Here is a 16,810-nt window from a genome sequence, read left to right as displayed (position 1 = left end):
ACCACAAGTTGGCTTCCTAGCAGATGGGATTCCAGATTTGGGTAAAATGTGCTGTTTATTTGTTTATATGTGCAGACCTGAGCCTGGAGTGTGTACGTCGAAACAGCAACCTGGTAAGTAAATCGTGAGAGATAACTGAGCTCTTCTGCTCGATTTATTGATCAGATGGAGAAAGGGTTCAAAATACTTGCAGACAAAATACCCAATATTCATTGCAAGGACATTTCGAACTCCTAAGTGATTATAGGTGCACATAATAAACAAAATACAGAACGGAAGAAAATTTGGGTTTCATCTTCCATACTTACTGTGATTATGATTTTTTGTAAATCATACTGCATGTGCAGTACAGCACGACTGCACCGTTAAAGAAAATGTCGTTCGAGATCACGTGACGCGCTAGCGACTAGCTAACTGGTTGGTTATTTGTTAGTCGTTGTTGATACTCTTTCGTTACTGGTCTAACTTCGATCTTAGATACCGGTCTTTAAGGGTGTCCTCTATTTTTAAACAGATTCTTTTTAGTTCTAATTGCTTCACCTACCTAAGAAAGGCAAAGCGTGATAGTTGAGGCTTAATATCATTGCGTTGTATAAAAATTATGTTACGGTACGATTACGATTATGTTACGGTTGTGGCTGTTTGCTTAATGAGACAGGCCGTTGTTGATAGCTTCTTTCCCTACACGTATCAAGTAGAAAGCTAATGTATCTAATGAGCATCTTTGACAATGTTTTGTAAAATAAAATACCCTTATGAAGTAACAATAATAATCTAATGGCTAAGCTGTTTTGTTAACTTGATAACGTTTCTGGAAAACAAAGTGATAACGCGGACGACCGTGAATTATAAATCAACTTAAGGGATTGACCAGTGCACACAACGATCCAAATATCAATTGCGCTTTATTTAGATATTCGAGACTTTCATGTGGCATAATTTCGAATTTTTCGGCTTTCTTAAAATTAAAAAAAAAAAGCTCCTTTTTTGAGGATGTATGGAGAATAAATTGTTTTATCAGATCTCTTCAAAGTTTCCAATCACATAATATGTGCAAGTACGTTCTGGAAAGGCTTACTTTGTTTCGAAAGAGGTAAAAAAAGATGGGTGATATGGTTTGAAATGATCGTCGCGTGCATGATAACGCTAGAAGTAAATTTCGGCGAGTAAATTATTTATGAGATTACAACTGTAACCAGGTTCCCAAGTTGATCAAAAATCGTATCTATATCAGGAATGGTTTGGAACTAGTATGAGAGCTAAATCGGGTAAGATGACCTAGTATTAAATCGACATCCACACCTTGTCTTGTGTTCATTTGTTTCTTAATTTTATTATAGTTCTCTGTAATCTTTCATAAATATATATATATATATATATATTAGTTTTTTTCGAAAACCTTGCATTAATAAAAATAGATATGGTACACATTAGCGCATAGCAAACAGTTACCAATGAGTTGTGGATGTAGCTAGAGGCGCTTTTGTTAGTTGATTTTCATTTCCGGGCTATTTTGCTACATGAATCTAAACCGCAAATGTCGGAGCTCATCACGCATGTCTTCTCAACTATTACTCAAAACGGATCGCACTTACGTTATAGTGATACATTCTAAACGGGGGCAAAATTATACAGCCAAATCTTCTAGCGAAAAAATAAAACGTATAGCATTATTACCCATCGACTAAGCTGACTTATATTTCCTGCTGACTGCATAAGGGTAGAATGCTGCGATACAGGCCTACAATTATGCTACATAAAACAGTTAAGTTTCGAAATGATAGCGTTCTATAGGTCACCCTATCAGCAACCGTAATGATAATTACCCTCTTCCAAGCGCAGCGGGTTTCTTAGGTTGAAGATACCTTTTTAGTTACTGAAGTTTTAGAAAGTTTACGAAGTACGCTAGCACCGAAGTACTTAGCTCTTGAATTCCTCTCCACAAACGCCTTACCTATATGGAATTGTTTCAGCAGCTTTCTGGCGGTGAAAAATGAATTAGTGGACAAAAAGTTGTATATATCATCCAAGCAGAAATACCCATCTTCGAAGTCAAAAGTGACTATAAAATGAATGATCTAGACAAAGCGATAGCCTTTGTAAAGCGCCTTCCAACAGTTTCTAGCAGCGGGCCATTAGTAAGTACTACAATGAATTTAAAGAACCGACGCAATTAACAAAAACCGACAATGGTCACGCTCATATTTTTTGCTTATTCGCTTCTGTTGATTTGCAGTAATTAGTCGGCAGTCGAGCACCAATGCCATTTTATACAATTTCCATAAGATCATTAGCACATGCGCAATCTAAAATTATCAGTCCATCAAGATATGTTAACAACAAAATATGTTATCAAACAAAAACCAGCGTCCCTTACTTCGTAAAATATTTGTTGTATCTATCTGATATGTTTATCCACGGCCGTGGCTCTCCTGAAGTTGTTTAGCCGTTCTTCAGGATGACGCTGAATACGCCGCGAGGGGATGACAGTCCTGTTATTCTGGGCTCTTCGTCTTTTCTACATCTTCCGGTGACTCCGCCGTTGTTGATATATTTCTTTGTTTATTCTGTCAGCCTTGCGGGGACTAACTGCTTCTCAGCCCCCAGCGGGTGATCACAAAGCCGCCTCGATTACTGTTAATTTTTGCGGGCATCTAGACACGATTGTAATGACTCAATACGTACGATATACACATAAAATAAACTAGGTAAAACAGGACGGTTAACCTATTGAACATTTATTCTATCATAAATTCTTCTCGTCGGGTGTGTCTTGACTAGAGGGACTACAAGTAATTTTGGCGTTATTGATTTGGCCTTTGCTGAAGGGGTCCTGTTTTTTGCTCTCGTTGTTTAGCAATGTAAGCTGCATATACCCAGAGGCATTGAGCGATACCTTATGTATCGTAGTATACCAAACATCACATTCTATTTGAAAAAAGATGCTTTATAATTAATTGACTCTTCTAAATACCAATATTTGGGCGTTGGAGATTGGAATATTTTTTTACCATGAGCGCCACTGCAAATTTCTAATAAGAATAGAGGCTTATGTGCATGCTTGAGATATCTAGTCTTTTGTCACTATCCATACGAACTAGATTCACCGTGATCGAATCGATCACCAATCCTGTTCGTTTCTTCTCTCCAGCACTGTAAGTTTCCCTTTCATAATCACTCGCTTGTCATTCTTTCTCTCACGTTCTCTTGGGGTCTTCTGCGAATTTGATGTTGTATATCCAACACGGCCGTCCGGGAACAGATCATCGCTGACTATTTGGTCGAGCTTAAGGTCTACGTTCTGCCTCTTTAGACTAAAAGCAGACTCTTATCGTAGTACGCACGAGCAGTTCACCCAGTGTATTGGTCAAGGGTGGCCTGTATTTGATTGTTAAAAGCCATCGCTTCTAGTTGGATCTCGGTGAACGTAGCAGCAAACGAAACGTTGGTGAGTTGGTTAGGTAAAACGTATTGAACGAGTTCAGAACGATTGGGCTTGGACACTCGGAAAGCAAACCGAACAGTTAAAAGGCACTTTAGCCAAATTAAAAAAAGAATAGTTGTCAACTAGAAAGAACATACCAGTGTAAAGGCTATACAATGATAACGTATTGATCCAATGTTTACCGTTCGTCAAAGGATTGAGTGGCTTATACGGACAGAACAAATCTAAATGTAAGCCCAGATCTTTAGGCCATCATTCGTTAACAATACAATAAGTTCAATGTAACTAAAAGAACCTTAAACGATTTCGACAGCTCTGGATTTATGGAAATCTTGTATTTAGCCCATGCTTTTAAAGGCTTCTTTATAGAGCTATTATTATTTCTCTAGGAGCTCGTTTCTAGGTGACGATTAGTTCAAAGGTCGAAACACTTGAATGAATTAAAGCGGAAAGGCAATTAGGGAAAAAGAACATTTGGTGATGTCGTTAATGTTGGCACGACTTTACTTTGTGCTTATGGGCATCTATTTCGCTTTAAACATAATTCATTACGATAATATGAGATAGCTAAACGCTCCAAACTATACTGTTTGATAATGGTCAAATAGCAATGCTTCCCATCTCCGCAATATAGACGGTTTGTTGAAGCATTTTTTTTTTTTTTTTTTGTGTAAAACACAGTTTCCTACAGGTAATGCTTTATGACACAGAAGCACGAGCTCATCGACTTTACTAATACTGCCTAAAAAAATGTCGCTATGAATATTCTAAAGGCCTTAAGATTATGACTAAGACCTAGCAATTTATCAGACCCAGTACGTATAATCTGTTTAATTTTGATTCATACGTATCATTCTTGTACACGGAGCGGTTCGCATCACGTTCCTACAACCTTGACGTGGGCTTACGTAGACTTGAATATGCCTTTATGAGCTTTTATTTCATGAGAGCTAATGACCCAACGCAAGCTTTGATACTAGCGCACTTCTGACTACAATGTATGCTCTGAAAAGCTTAAACAATAATTTACAATTTCTGCGATGAACCCTTTGTGGTGTTTCCTTTGGACTAGGCTGAAATGTTTCGTATAATAGTAAAGCTTTTAAGGCTTTCAGTTTTCAGTTTTATGCTCACCATCGATCATGGCAGATTTACAGTCTTCTGACAAGCTCTATTTGCGCGGTGTAAAACTAACGTGGCTTGAAAACTCTTGATAAATTGTTGCAGAGACTTTCTTTAAAACCATCTTTATTTTTGCTTATTGCGGTCATCAGCAGGGAACGCCTAAGGAAATTGGTATACTGAGAAAACTGACTTCATGGCGCAAAGGCTGATTTTTACGTGTGTCCATATACTACAGCGAACACGCTTTATTTATAGACAGCACAACTGAATAATTAGATAGACATTAATTAGACAGAAGCCGACGTTCTGATAGTATATCAATAGTTCAGCTGCGACATCCATATATACATATATATATATCAATATTTATCCATAGTAAAATAAATCATGATCTCCTCGCTATCTTTCTTGAACTAATCTCAGTGACCACACGTTGACAATGTTCGGAAGCAGTTCCGTTCCTATTTGCTTGACCCGATAGCTCGGTAAACTTTTTATCAAGCAACGAATAATATTAAGACCAAACTACAAAGTATTACACCCAGCCATGGCCCTCTGCTATGCTTAAATGCTGAAAAATGCCTGTCATAAACAGTAGAAGCATCAATATATTATGGCATTTTTAGCATGGCTATAGGGTCAGAATACCCAGAGTACGCGCGACGTCAGGAATATATTGAAAAATGCATAGAGTGTAACTATTTTTTTTTATCAACAATATGTAATAACACGATGCACTGATGTCTAATAAATCAATTTTCACCAGTGAAAAGATCTTCAAGTGAATGCCAACTGAGGTAGCGGAATAATTTATCAAACCGACCGTTGTTTGGCATCTATTTATTGCGCAAATGATTAAGTATAAGAGTTTTGATACAGCTTTTAAGGAAAAATGATTGAATTGGCGCGCGTATGTATATTTCAGAAGCTGAAAATAATTTTTCTTTCTCTGTTTATTCAACTTGAACTTCCAGATTTATTGAAGCAAAGTATAAAAGCTAGTTAGCTATCTCTTCATAAATCAATCTCTTTAGCACTTTGTAACTATTTTTAGACTTTAAGAGTCTGGTCGCTTGGCTTATGTGTTGTTTACTCATCTTGTTCTGTTTACAGAAAAAACAGAAATGGATAAACGTGTGTTTTGTGTTATTTCTCTGTGTACATTAGCACTTAATTGTTCTTTGGCGAGCTCAAACCAAGCTAAGATAGATTCCTATGTGGATGCAATTATTGCTGATGCTAATAAGCAGGTCCTAGACAACCAACAGGAACCACTACCCCTCAGAAACTTCACCTTCAAAATCGCCAAAACAGGTACAGATTTTATGCGTTATTTATTAGAAGGTAACATTACTTTTAAGAATAACAATGCATTCTCGAATACGTATTTCGTTAAAAAACATATGATATGGCTAATTCACGGTAAAACGATGGCTCGAATATACTAAATCAATTAGGGAAACTGCAGAAATACTAACATCGATCTAAATTTAAGAAAAAAAAGAGAAAAAGTAAATTTAGCCTGACCCGAAACAAATAAACTACAGATCAGACGTTGTTAATGATTACATATAGCTTCAGCTACCGTCAATTGCTTTTTTGGATTACGCAATTTCTCGACGTGATATACAGCCTAGCTCATGGGTACTAAGGGCCAGGTAAGGTCGTAATATATCGAGTCGCCGAAATAAAAGGTCTTACAATTTTTTGTTTATACTTGGATTACTGAGTATGTAAATTGATCTGTTACGGTTAGAATTCCTTTATTTCCTTTTTTGCTGGTTATCGGGATTATCACTAATATTACTACAGAGGGGTCTGTTGCCTTGATAGAGGATACCCTAATACAATAAATTAGGCCAAAAAAAAAATAGGTGTATCTGCGATAATTACCCTATGGATATATTTGTGACAGGTATTTCAAATCGTGATGTAAAAGCCAACATTACGCTGGGTCGTTTTGAGGGCTTATCTAAACTCTACCGTCGCAGACCTTGTCGGCTCAGTGTTCCACCGCAAGCTAAAGGACGCACCGATTTGGCTCCAGTTGGTAATTAATCTAGCGCATAAAGATTTCAGTATACAATAGCAAGCGCCCTATATACACAAGGTTTAATAATTGAATTACGATTATAAAACTATCAATCAATGACAATGCCTTAAAGGTATTTACACTGTTACACATAAGACCGTCCCCTTTTTAACTCCAAAAAAAAGTATTCCAGTGGTTCTTCATAGCGGAATATTTCGCAGTAGATCCATCGGTTCATTCTGTAAAAAATACTCCTGGCTGGGTTACATTTTTTCATTACATCACCTTCAGCCCTTTGCTAGTGGAAAGGATCGTACCATGTTCCTGATAAATGATAATAATAACATTTCAAAATATCTTATAAATAAAAGGTAACCTAATAAAACATGAAAGTACAGTCTAAAACACTAATAAAAGTTCTATAGCTGGTTGTACCCTTGTGCTATTGACTAGGGGGCCTAAGGAGCGCGTGTCAAAAGCTTTTATTAAAATGAACTTTTATTAAAAACAACATTACGAAGACGCAGGTACTTTTTACTGAGGCATAACGTGTCGGTTATATATAAATGCTTAGTAAAAATAACTGACTATAAAAGTTATTCAGTAAATATTTATATATGTGTCAAAATCGTTCGGGAAAATGAATTCAATTGAAGTTCACGACAAAGTAGAGAGATCAACCGTAGTACAATAGCAATGCTAGAGGCATATTTTTTTTTATTTATGTTTATTAATTTCTCATGTTAATTGCTCAGCTCCTTATTTAAGAGCACTATATTCTGACGATGTGGCCACCTCCCAGGCCTGTCCTATTTTGGCTTGTTCTAGTAAATAAGAAGCGTTTCCATTTCCCTAGCATTTACATTGGAATATACTATTTTCTAAGCTGTATCCACAGCGAAATAAGTAGAGATAACTTCGTAAGCATCAGGCATGTTGCAAGATGTTGACCAAAGTACCTTTTCAGTTAATATCACGATCAATTGTAATGTGACCCTCTCGGGAGTGAAGGCTATCATAATTAATGGTGAGTTCAAGGGAGACTCGCTCTCGGGCACCGTAAAGAAGTTCTCGACCTTGACCAACGTTAATACGGCAGATATGAATGTCACGTTTGTTGGACGACCCGGTAAGTTCAAAGAGAAGGTAATTAAGACAAAAGCATGATTAAATCTTTCAGTGAGTCTGAATGCGTATAAAACACATGCTTTTGCTACCCTACCTTTTCAGTGTTCAACTACAGAAGCAAATCCTTCAAAATCCAAGATAGTACTATCTTGGATTTTCATTCTTTCTTTGTTCTTTTTCATTTTCTAACAATGAATACAATAACGTTTGGTAAAATCAATGAATACTACGTAAATGTTTATTTTTATTCTGACAACTTCACAGGTCTTAAGGGGTATCTTACGCAAGCGAAGTTAAACAAAATGGTTTTGACAACAAGCTTCCCTAATAGTAGGGACAAACCTGACTTGAACAAGGAGCGACTAACTAAATTCATCGACGAGCTCAATCACAAACTAAATGATCAACTGTTTGATTTTGCGAGTACCAGGTATAAAAAATTTCTTAACAACGCGACGTCTCGCAAGGTGATACCATATCTCGTGTAGAACACACGGCCCCCATTGATTGATTCAAGCCGAAGAATAAAGCACTAAACATTAGGGAGTCCATCGCTACTCCTGAATTACAGAGGACGGCGAGACAGGTTTTTCATTATTAATAAATATCAACAAAAGTGATGGCATCTTTTTATTCTATGATAACACTATACCGGAGCCGAATGGCTATCATCACTCGGCATATGTTTTCGCTATCCGGGTAGCAACTAATGTTAGTGACGCCTCTAGACAAATGATATTTCGGTCCATCGGTCGCGAGTGGGCGGGATGTATAGTACGACGTTCATCATACGCACCCCCTCTCAGTATCATTGTGCTTAGCTAGCAAGAAGCTGTTTGCTTGATTGTTCCGAGTTTTTACCCTCTGACAGCACACCGTAGCACATACTTGCCTTACTTTGTTCAATATGGCAAAGTTGTGTTAACAGATTTCCCGCTGGGTTTATCGATCGAGTTTAAAAGAAAACCGATTTCATTACTTTTCTATAACACCATTTACGCCCGAAAAGTCAAACAAAATGTGCCAGTACAGCGGCTAACATAGAACGGTAAAGGGAGCTCATGTAAACCTTTCGTTATTATCTAAAGTACTCTTTGCTCACTGAAAATTAATGTAAAATAGTGATGATTTTAGCCGAAAACAAAAAAATCATTAGTGGAAACGAGAATATTTATTTTAATCATCTTTGATCTGCTTCGGCAACAAATATAATAGCCGTTTAAGAGATCTATTTTTCACATGTATGACAACACATTTGACATAATCTGTGAGCTGTGCATGTCAACCAGTTTTTTTTTTTTTTTTTTTTTTATTTAACCTATTACGACGTCCTTTTTCCTCAAAAAGATTTGTATCCGTAGCTTACATAATGTACAATTTTAAAACGTTTTTAATTTTGTGCGTGCTTTAATCAAGAGAAAATTCTATATTTAATTAAAATATCTCAAACGTCTTCATGTTTATTAATGGTCTATATCGAATAAGTATGGATTTTAGCTAAACAAAACCGAATCAACCAGCCAGACCGACAGGCAATGTAGTAAACAAAAGCAGAATATCTTGTATAATATCAATCCAAAAAAAAGCGACTTACAAATGTTTGTATTAAGCGTTGACATAAGATCTATAGAAAAAAATGAAGAATTTCCAGAAAAATGAAAACGAAACACGCTGATACTATCCGTATGTAGTGGTTAAATAGGGGACTAGTATTTTCTCGGTAAGAATCAAAATGCAATAGACTACGATTTGCTTGAAAATTATACAAATCCCGGGATACACATTATATATAATAGATAGATGCACCGTACTGCCTTGTTTCTACACACACTTTTTGTCTTAAATATGTACTATCCAACGCCTCCTAAAATAGTTAAAGTTGCCTCTTTCAAGACCACACGGCACTGCTTTTCCACATAAAGAAACGCGTCATGAATGTGACGCTTAAACGAATTAAAGCCTTTAGTTTAGTTAGTATATCTTGAACGACATCGGTATTTTACGGCTTTGGATATAGGAAAAGGGCCGCCGCAAAGCACAAATAATTTTCGTGGACTTTTGAATTTTCAAATTTGCTTTCTTTGAACTTTTTAAGATAATCTGATTGATTTTTTTCGACGCAGGAGTGTCCCTGGGCTGTTTTGGCAGTTTCTTTTAAAATTTGAGAGAGTTCGGCGGCTGAAATTGTACCTATCGGCGCTAACCTATAGCGTCACGTAGAAACAGCTGCAGGTAACAGGTTTCTTTCAATAACAAGTAGCCTCCCTGTTACGCTCTTTTATTTACACTAGTCGGAAAAATGCAGACCACTTTGGCTACTATATAGCGATGCTCCATACTATTTTCGGCGGTAGGACTTAAATGAACCTAAGGGCATATATCTTCCGTTATATAGAGAGCCTATTTGTTGCGCCAAGGGCCACGAACGAAGCTGTCCAACTAGTACGATATAAAAGAGTTATGTATGTGATTTAGCTATTTATGTCAGTCACCGATATTTTGGCAAAAATGTTCAGAGGCCTACCCATGGAAAATTCCAACAGTATTTGTACTGCAGGTAAGTCGACTTGTACACTTAGTCTCGCCATCGAACAATATAGCTCGAAATCCCAATTCGATCATTTACTTCAAGACTAGCAGAACTATGAATATGATATAATAATTTTCTACATATATTACCAAAGGCCTGCGTCTATCTGTCTATCAAAGTGTTGGGTTGTGGGCCTAAACCGTCCTACATAGATTAATTGTTTTATTATGTATTTTTATGGCTAAGCAGTTCCATCTTACGACAAGTTACTTTAGCTTGCTTTGGCTAAATTTGACCTGTTTGTAATAACAATGGCAAATTTTTACAACGCTGATTTTAATAGCTTAAACTTAAATTTTCATTTAAACTTTAAAATGGGCACAAAAAAACTATAGATTTCGCATTCGTGCAGCTAGGGAATGAGATGATGGTTTTTAGGAAAATATTTAAGAGTTAATAAAGTGTATCAAAGTTAGAAAATAGGCTAACTAACTGCAATGCAAAGGCAAACACGTAAATGAAAAGACTTACAAGAACGGGAGACCGAGAATGACAGCAACAGGGTGACGGTTTTCGGTCAAGCAAAATATCAGCTTGGAGCTATAAGCAAGGTTAAAAGGCGCCGGACGCTAAATATTATAATAGGTTAAGTGGGAGATGTATATATATATAGAGAGAGAGGGAGAGAGGGAGAGAGAGAGAGAGAATGTATAGTGGGAAATAAATTCCCAAACCAAATTTTGACTGTTCTGACAGAATAGCTTCGAAAAAAGCTGACCCACTCTTCAGTCTAGCATAGCCCTATGTATTCAGCAATACAAAGACAGTATGTTTTTCACACAGCGACTTTAGATAACAATCTGCCGCCTAAATTCCCTAAGACATTTTAGAATTAGAACATTAATAGTTGGGAGCGACCTAGGCAGTCTCAAATCATTTGCGCTAGGTGAAATAGTTGCAGAAGGTAAGAACAAGGTTCCCAATCAGCAGGCATAATATGAAATGGCGACTGATCGAAGCCGAAAACTATTATTTATCTGGGCACATATACTAATAATTTATGGCATATATGCAATACAAATTTGTTCTAACACAGAACGCTATAATAATTGAAAATCCACGTATTTTTTGTTTCACTTAATAATTTGAAATAAACCGTCACTAAATGGTTCGTTTTGTGCAAAAAACTGTGCAACTCAATAATTGTTAGAAGAATTGTTTAGAGAAATAATAAAATGCACACACTCGCTAATAAAACTCGAAAAGTCAAGTGGCACTGGATTATTACTGGTCTTCATTCTTGTAGGTACGATCACACATCCATTGACATCAATGCAATAGCTCCAGATACAACTCTCTATTGGTGTTCCAGTTTCAGTCCATATTTATTAATAAGTCAAATAACTTGACTGATGCAAATGACCCGCGCAGAGTAAAGGTTAGCAATGCAAAGTTGCTCAAACACGACCCTGGTCGCATCGTAATCTCACTATGACCACACAGTTCTCTAGCAGTCAATCGATATAGCTGTGCCCAGCCAAGACCGGCCCCATCCGGCCAGACTGAATGACACCTTACTAAGACCCATAAACCGTGTTAAGTGAACTATTCAAAATTGTCTCCGCGTGACAGATGACTTTACGATCAGACAACTAACAGTAACAAGGGCAATGAGCTAGCGATGGAAGAATGAACTACCAAACTAAACACGTTACGGCAAGAAAACATCTCGAATACTGGCGAAATTACTTGCCAGCCACTCTCTCAGAGGGCACCGAAGGCAACCATCTTGGTTTTTTGGACACCGTTTTTACCAGCATCGGCTAGCAAACTGCTATGTTGAATAACTTCCACAAGATGATGCAGGTGCTTGCGTCCTGTCACTGTAGGTACTCAAACGCCATCTCTTGACAAAATACAAGCCGATTACCGCTACTGGAAAGGGCAATTCAACGAATGGATTGAGCGGTGCAGGACAACAACAAGTGACGACACGCTGGATAGACTATACAAACAACTTGGACAGCGGATATAATATAAGGTTTTGCCAATCAACGGGTCCACCTACGATGCCACGCTGAAGTTCGTAGATTCAAATTTTAAATAAATCCCAGTTGATCACAGGCGAACTTTGGAACGTGTAATGTTTGTCCCTGCGGCGAAGTCTTCCCATGGCATTGAGGGACTGCGACAACCATTGAACAGCTTGTAGGGGATTATACTAGGAGTGCAGGGCCTAAACGTTGAGCTGTCACAGTTCGCATTGACTTACGAAACAACTGGTGACAACAGCAATTTTAGGCGGTAACTTTTGAAAATAAAGCGAATTGTTGGCGCTCGAACCGGCACAATACATCACTACGAAGGATATTTGGAGGCCTATATCCAGGCCAGTTTACCTATATCATTTTAAAATAGAGCCATTAGAAGATGGTTTCCAACAAAAAATGTAAGCAATTAAGACTTCCGGAAAGGCTCACTCACCTGCTGACGCTTCGTATCTCAATAGCAATCACCATCGGCATTAACTCCTACGATAGTATCCTGCATAGGGACTCATTATTAGAAATTACTGAGAGATCAATGTCAACAGTCACGGGACTAGATTGGGTCGTCGAGAGAACAACTTCATCGAGCTTCAAACAAAAATAAGTTTATCATCCTGTATATTGTGTATCCAGTCAGTTTTCAGTATGATAGGACGCGGAAGCTAGCAATACGCGGCGTCAGTTACCACCTTAACGATCACCTGGTGACTGGCTTAGACATTAATCCAGACTTTGTGGAATTGTTGCTTAATATCGATTGCATCGGTTCGCCGTGTCAGTGAAGACTTACGTGATGCTAAATCTCACCGACGAAGACCGACTGTTATTTCGGGTCTTATGGCAAGATCGTGTTTTATGCTACCAAATCAACAAGGTTACTGGTTGGGAAGCCACCTTAGTTGTTTTCTCCTAGCGGCCACTCTGCATCACATATGCAGACATATAGATTACGAAGGCACGTAGAAGTCACATGAGTCACTGTAATCTGATGATATGTTGGGGGTTTCGCCGCGACATTTGCAGTCGCCTTATTTATCAAGAAAGTAGTAACCCGAATAGAATATGCAGCTACGATCAACTCGTCAGGTGTCGTGGGCTATCTCAAGAATCGCGGGGTGAAGTCGACTGAAGCATGTTTTGTGAACAGTGCGCCCTTTAGGGTACTCGGCGTCTCCTAACTAAGCTCCAACTTTTGACCATTTTCGTGTGCAGCTCACTTCGCTCGCCAGGGAAGCCGCTACATTCGCTCATGCCAGCCAGCATACAACATTCAGTTTTGTAGCACCGCTTTTAGATCCCATCGGTCATCTGTTACAGAATACGCTTCGAAGTAAACGGTTTATTCGGCAGCGATCATGTCCGTCACTGGAAAGAGTCGAAGTAATGGCCGGCCAATCACTTGAAGAATTTAAAAGATGAGCTCAAGAACTCAGTGACTCGTTTGAAGTGCGCGTCTCTGCTCGGTGCAACCCGGCGAATAAACCAGTCGGAATGCGCTGTCCCCTCGTTTTCGGTAATGCATCTGGAACCGTGTACGCAGTCACCTATCGGAAGAGAATCTACGTCGGTGGAAAGAGCGAGCGTGCACTTCTAGTAGCCAAATCCTGGCTAACTCTAACGAAGACGTTCACGCTGTCTGGAACGTATGGTCGCATTAATGTTAGCAAGGTCAATGTCGATAGTTACTTGGTTCCTTCTAATGAAGATCAGTAAAATATCCCATTACATCGATTCATAGATCACGTACTACTGGTACACAATGGAGCAACCTAGGAAACGTTCGTACTTTTTAAATCTTGCGCTTGTCGGCGCCAGGAGAGTGATATCAGTTTTCGGGAGTATCGAGCATCGCCGAGATCGCGGTGCATCTAAGCTTGTTGCAAACAGAAAGTGGTCAGAAAAATGGTTAAGACTCCAGAAAGAAGGTAAGCCTTGTAAAAAAAAAAAAAGCTACGTCCCGTCGACGACTAAGTCCAATCAAGCGTTGTCTATGAGCGTTACCGTCAGTACTGCTCCCGCTATGATGGTCCTCAACCTATTTACTAACCTCAAGGGTGTACATCTGTGCATAGTACTGAAATTGACTTGGCTCTGTTGACATCAGAAAAGCCGTCGAATCACCATTGATGCAATTCGACTTGTCTCATTAGTTTGTAGTAGTTTGTTTTTGACACACAGCGCGCGGTACATTTCAAAGTGGTACCTGCATCGGCTACTCCTCTCGCGGTTTTTTACCACACATTCTAGCTCTAAACTTTCGATCTCCAGCAATGTCCGTTCATTTAAGAAGGTTGCCAGCAACGTACGAAAGCTTGTTAACTCAATTTGTGACCCGACTTTGCATGGATCGCTTTAGCATTACAGGATCTAATGGTGATTTCATTGCTTATAAACTGAACAGCTGACCATAATCTTTAAGATTGCGCTAAGGTCGACCGTCATTTACCTGACAATGAACCTCAATAGTTTGACAAATATATGTAATACATATTTGTTCTAAAACAGTACGCTAGAATAATTAACAATTCAGCTTTTGTAGTGTAATGTTATTCTATACTACAGTTTGAAAATAAATCGCCATTGAATGGTCCGTTCTGATATTGGCTGAATGATGTTCGATAACTATTAAAGTTCCGTTTATAAACAAATAAAACGCAGACGCTCGCGGATACAACGAGCTGGACAGATTCGACAAGTCGAAAAGCGCGCGATGATCTCTTGTCTTGATTCTAACAGATATCCGCTATCACTACCACACGATGATCCATCTATTGACAACAGCACAGTGGGTCTAGGCCGTATTCTCTGTTAGCGTCTCAGGCCCAGTCCATGTCTACTCGCAAGTCAGATAAGCCCAAAAATTGTGCTTTATTACGAGTTTCTAAATTCTTGCGAAACGATGGTTGCAGCAGGATGAGAATGCCCAGTTGAGGAGTCGTGTAAGAAAAACACAGCCTTATCAGTTAAGAACGTTGCAGTGTGCTTTTACAACACTTGGTTACCACACAACTTCGAGAGTGTAGGCAAGCATTTTCGCGTTGAAGTGGGAAGTTGATTTCTCAAATTGGCCAAAAACGCTGAGAATTTATTATTTACGTCTGGTAGAATTACTGGAATCGGAAGAAACAGAATTGAAAGAATATTGACAAGATAACTTATAAGATATATTTATATCAAGATAAAAACAAGTCAAACTGTGTAGTGTACGTTAAATATAACAGTCAGTTAACGTTAGAAAATAATATAAATACCTGATGAAATAACTGCAAGAAGGGGATGGCAGTGTTGAAACGTGTTCAGCGACTCCCGAGGTTTTTCTGGAAGTCACTAATGGTGGAAATACTTTATGTACACCTCGCATAAGTTAGCCACGTTATGTAAGATTCCATGTCTGCAGCCTGAAGCATAGCTTGATCGTTCCGTGGCTCCTTGATGATCCAAGTTGATCATACACTAAAGACAGCTCCCCTCCATAGTAGTATATGTATATATAATGTGTTTGTTGACAAGAGGCAGTGATGACGGGAAAAGCCAAGGCTAGCTACACAGTAGCGCTCACTGCTGCTGACTAAGAAAGGGGGAAATGAAAGAGTATAAAGATGGAAACAGATACACAAGATAGACCTAGTAAGCGTTTGGGTTTCTTTCTTTTAAAAGCGTCATCTGCTAAGTGACCCTTTGTAATTAATTTTTCTCTCCATTATCGAACATCATGGGGATCCAGGGGTCGATCTCGAGCTCTCCTTTAAGATCCTTGAAAACTACATACTCTCAAAAAAGGATGCTCGACGGAGTCGTGAACACCCTCATTGCAGTATCTGCAGGTGACTTACAGGGAACAAATTGTCCTTAAAAAAAGAAGTACCCACTGAAAATCCGCGTCAGGCCAAAGAATAGGTCGTTCATGCCTCACCGTGATGCTTGCTTATACTCGTGATACTTACATCCTTAATCAGCCTTTTAGCGATTTTGACTGTACTCACCAAATCCTGTGATCATCTTTCTGATATATTTCTTTTTTATCCTTCTATTCAGGTAAATATCCTGTTGTTCTATTATACACAAAGCTTGCCTAGCGATAGCGATTGCTGCATCAAAGGAAACTGCTCCAAATGATCAATTTTGACATATTACCATTTACCTTTGTGCTCTCTTGACTTTTGTAAGGTTTTTTCTTCTTGCTCAATGCTTACCTCCACATCGATGTTCCATATTGAGGCAATTGGGTTCACTACTGACATTACGATCCATCAAGGTTCATCTTTACGATAATCCCAGCTGGATAGGATTTTACCTAATCTGTTGCTTATAGTAATGGCTTCGTTTTGCTACCGTTTAGCGTATTACTGATACTTGTTTCCATTTACTCGAGCTATAACAACTGCAATGAAACACCTGTGAGTATCGGGGCTGTTTACTATAAGACGGACAGTAGAGTTCAATAAGTACACACCCGACAGGATGTCCTACGAATATATAAAAATTCAGTTACACTAATATAT

At 38.5% G+C, this 16,810-nt stretch overlaps 1 protein-coding gene and 1 long non-coding RNA gene across 10 annotated transcripts in view; one reads left to right on the top strand and one right to left on the bottom strand.

Moving 5' to 3' along the window:
* The first annotated feature begins 52 nt into the window (after positions 1–52).
* On the top strand, positions 53–8,350 carry LOC147757034 (uncharacterized). Of its 2 annotated transcripts, none has more exons than XM_086984188.1 (5): positions 53–113; positions 5,738–5,884; positions 6,486–6,620; positions 7,570–7,731; positions 7,995–8,350. In XM_086984188.1, exons 1-5 carry the CDS (start codon positions 68–70, stop codon positions 8,216–8,218), a joined length of 714 nt encoding a protein of 237 aa, XP_086840314.1. In that variant the 5' UTR covers positions 53–67; the 3' UTR covers positions 8,219–8,350. The 2 variants fall into 2 exon arrangements, with proteins under 2 accessions (XP_086840314.1, XP_086840315.1); XM_086984189.1 differs by lacking the exon at positions 53–113 and adding an exon at positions 3,229–3,448 and having other exon boundaries at positions 5,684–5,884.
* Positions 8,351–9,001: 651 nt separating this feature from the next.
* The window catches only part of LOC111248265 (uncharacterized), a 24,222-nt gene continuing 16,413 nt past the window's right edge, over positions 9,002–16,810 (bottom strand). For 5 of the 8 annotated variants that reach the window (XR_015324186.1, XR_015324187.1, XR_015324181.1 and 2 more), the window contains 2 exons: positions 15,560–16,689; positions 9,002–15,418 (listed from right to left, as the gene is read on the bottom strand). This is a non-coding gene — a long non-coding RNA (uncharacterized LOC111248265). The remainder of the gene's footprint in view (positions 15,419–15,559; positions 16,690–16,810) is intronic. The other 3 variants (XR_015324188.1, XR_015324183.1, XR_015324184.1) reach the window with 1 other exon arrangement.

Source organism: Varroa destructor, unplaced genomic scaffold (genome assembly GCF_002443255.2).
Source record: "Varroa destructor unplaced genomic scaffold, Vdes_3.0 BEIS01000003.1, whole genome shotgun sequence".
Lineage (NCBI taxonomy): Eukaryota > Metazoa > Arthropoda > Arachnida > Mesostigmata > Varroidae > Varroa > Varroa destructor.
The sequence above is the reverse complement of the archived record's forward strand: the minus strand, read 5'-3'. Positions and strand labels throughout refer to the sequence as shown.

Excerpts from the sequence above, each read along its gene's own strand:
- LOC147757034 (XM_086984188.1), top strand. The coding sequence starts at position 68 with ATGTGCAGACCTGAGCCTGGAGTGTGTACGTCGAAACAGCAACCTG. Across the intron at positions 6,621-7,569 it reads CACCGATTTGGCTCCAGTTG|TTAATATCACGATCAATTGT; the intron begins GTAATTAATCTA and ends GTACCTTTTCAG. Across the intron at positions 7,732-7,994 it reads CACGTTTGTTGGACGACCCG|GTCTTAAGGGGTATCTTACG; the intron begins GTAAGTTCAAAG and ends ACAACTTCACAG.